The sequence below is a fragment of the Octopus bimaculoides genome, chromosome 11, assembly GCF_001194135.2.
Source record: "Octopus bimaculoides isolate UCB-OBI-ISO-001 chromosome 11, ASM119413v2, whole genome shotgun sequence".
In the NCBI taxonomy this organism is placed as follows: domain Eukaryota; kingdom Metazoa; phylum Mollusca; class Cephalopoda; order Octopoda; family Octopodidae; genus Octopus; species Octopus bimaculoides.
In genome coordinates, this window is record NC_068991.1 from 16557663 (window position 1) to 16559363 (window position 1701).

Below are 1701 nucleotides of genomic sequence, written 5' to 3' on the forward strand. Positions count from 1 at the left end.
AGAGAGAGAGATAAAGAGAGAGAGATGGAGAGAGAGAGAGAGAGATAGAGACAGACAGAACAAAGAGCTTGATAGAGAGATAGATCTACAAATAATTAGATGGAAAGACAGAGAGCAAGATGGATAGAGAAACAGAAATTATAAAAATATGTAAAAACATACATAAACAACTTTGGATACGCTGATAGTTAATTTTAAAATATTTAAATCAAAGATCACGTTGTTCTTATAGTATTTCTACTGTTGGGGCACTAGAATTTTTTTTACCATCATGTTCCACCTGTCAATGTCTTGGGTGACCAGTTTGGTATAGAATTAACCCTTTAGCATTCAGATTATTCTGTTAGATGTAATGCATATTTATTGACATTGTTTTTAATTAATCATGCATTATCTTGTAGCTTCAAGATTTTCATAAGGTGATTGCTTATCTTTAGAAGGACATTTAAGCCAAAAGCGGCGAGCTGGCAGAAACGTTAGCACACCGGCAAAATGCTTAGCGGTATTTTGTCTGCCGTTATGTTCAGAGTTCAAATTCCACCAAGGTCGACTTTGCTTTTTCATCCTTTCGGGGTCGATAAATTAAGTACCAGTTACGCACTGGGGTTGATGTAATCGACTTAATCTCTTTGTCTGTCCTTGTTTGTCCCCTCTATGTTTAGCCTCTTGAGGGCAATAAAGAAATGAGAATATTTAAGCCAGATATGGCCAATTTGAATATTAAAGGGTTAAATATTGGAGTAACTTCCAATAAAGTGTTTCATGACAATAAGTATTTCTGGTGGTGCATAAAAAAAGCTAACCGGGTGTAATTACACTTACTTGTAATATAGATACTTCGTTTTTCAGACGAGCTTCCTGCTTGGTTGGAAATTTCACTTTGTCGATGACTTTTACCGCAACAGGAAGCTGTGACAGCTTATGGTGGCCTAGAGAAACAATAAGAAACAACATTCAGTAAATACATGAAAAATAGGGTTCTGCAACTTGCTGGTGGGTTGGGGGAGGGTGCAGCATCATATGTGACAGTGACTGAAGAGTGGAGTAAGAGTGGACTGGTGATGGAAAAATCCTGAAGGCTGGACCCTAAAAGGTCTATCTTCTGTGATGGAAGTGGTACCATTGGTGTTGTCGTCATTGTTCCTTAGCATGGAAAACAGAATAATTTTTGCAGAATAATTGACTACTGAAAATTTTGAATCCCCATATATATATATACATATCGGAAAATTATAATTGTCACTAAACATGATTAAGGGTGCCAAGACACCTATATTGCAGGAAATAAGAGCTAAAATGCTCTAATGCTGTACAAAAAGCACATAAAGGTGAGCATATGTTTAGTGACAATTATATTTTTCTTTCATCATGATAATACATTGCACATGGCTATTTATATTAATTTTTATATATATTTCAAATAACAATCTTCAGATCCAACTTAACATGGACGTGTTGTCAGAATGTTGAATACTGTGGTATATGAAGTTCAAGAACCCATGCCAGACAATTGTTATCTGCTATGATATATGCCTATGCTTTTAAGTACTGTGCATCTATACAAGAGGCCCTCTCAAGGAGATCATCACAGTTTTCACCATTCTAACAACATATCCATATTAAGTTGGATATAAATATTGCTTTTTGGTATTAATACAGCTGCTGTCTCTAGCATATATATATATATATATATATATATAT

The 1701-nt window shown here is 35.0% G+C and overlaps 1 protein-coding gene across 1 annotated transcript in view; it reads right to left on the bottom strand.

Annotated features, from left to right (window-relative positions):
• Positions 1–1701, bottom strand: part of LOC106882721 (serine/threonine-protein kinase D1) — a 64140-nt gene that overhangs the window by 18194 nt on the left and 44245 nt on the right. The window contains exon 11 of the mRNA XM_014933490.2: positions 823–929. Coding sequence (XP_014788976.1) covers positions 823–929 — 107 coding nt within the window. The remainder of the gene's footprint in view (positions 1–822; positions 930–1701) is intronic.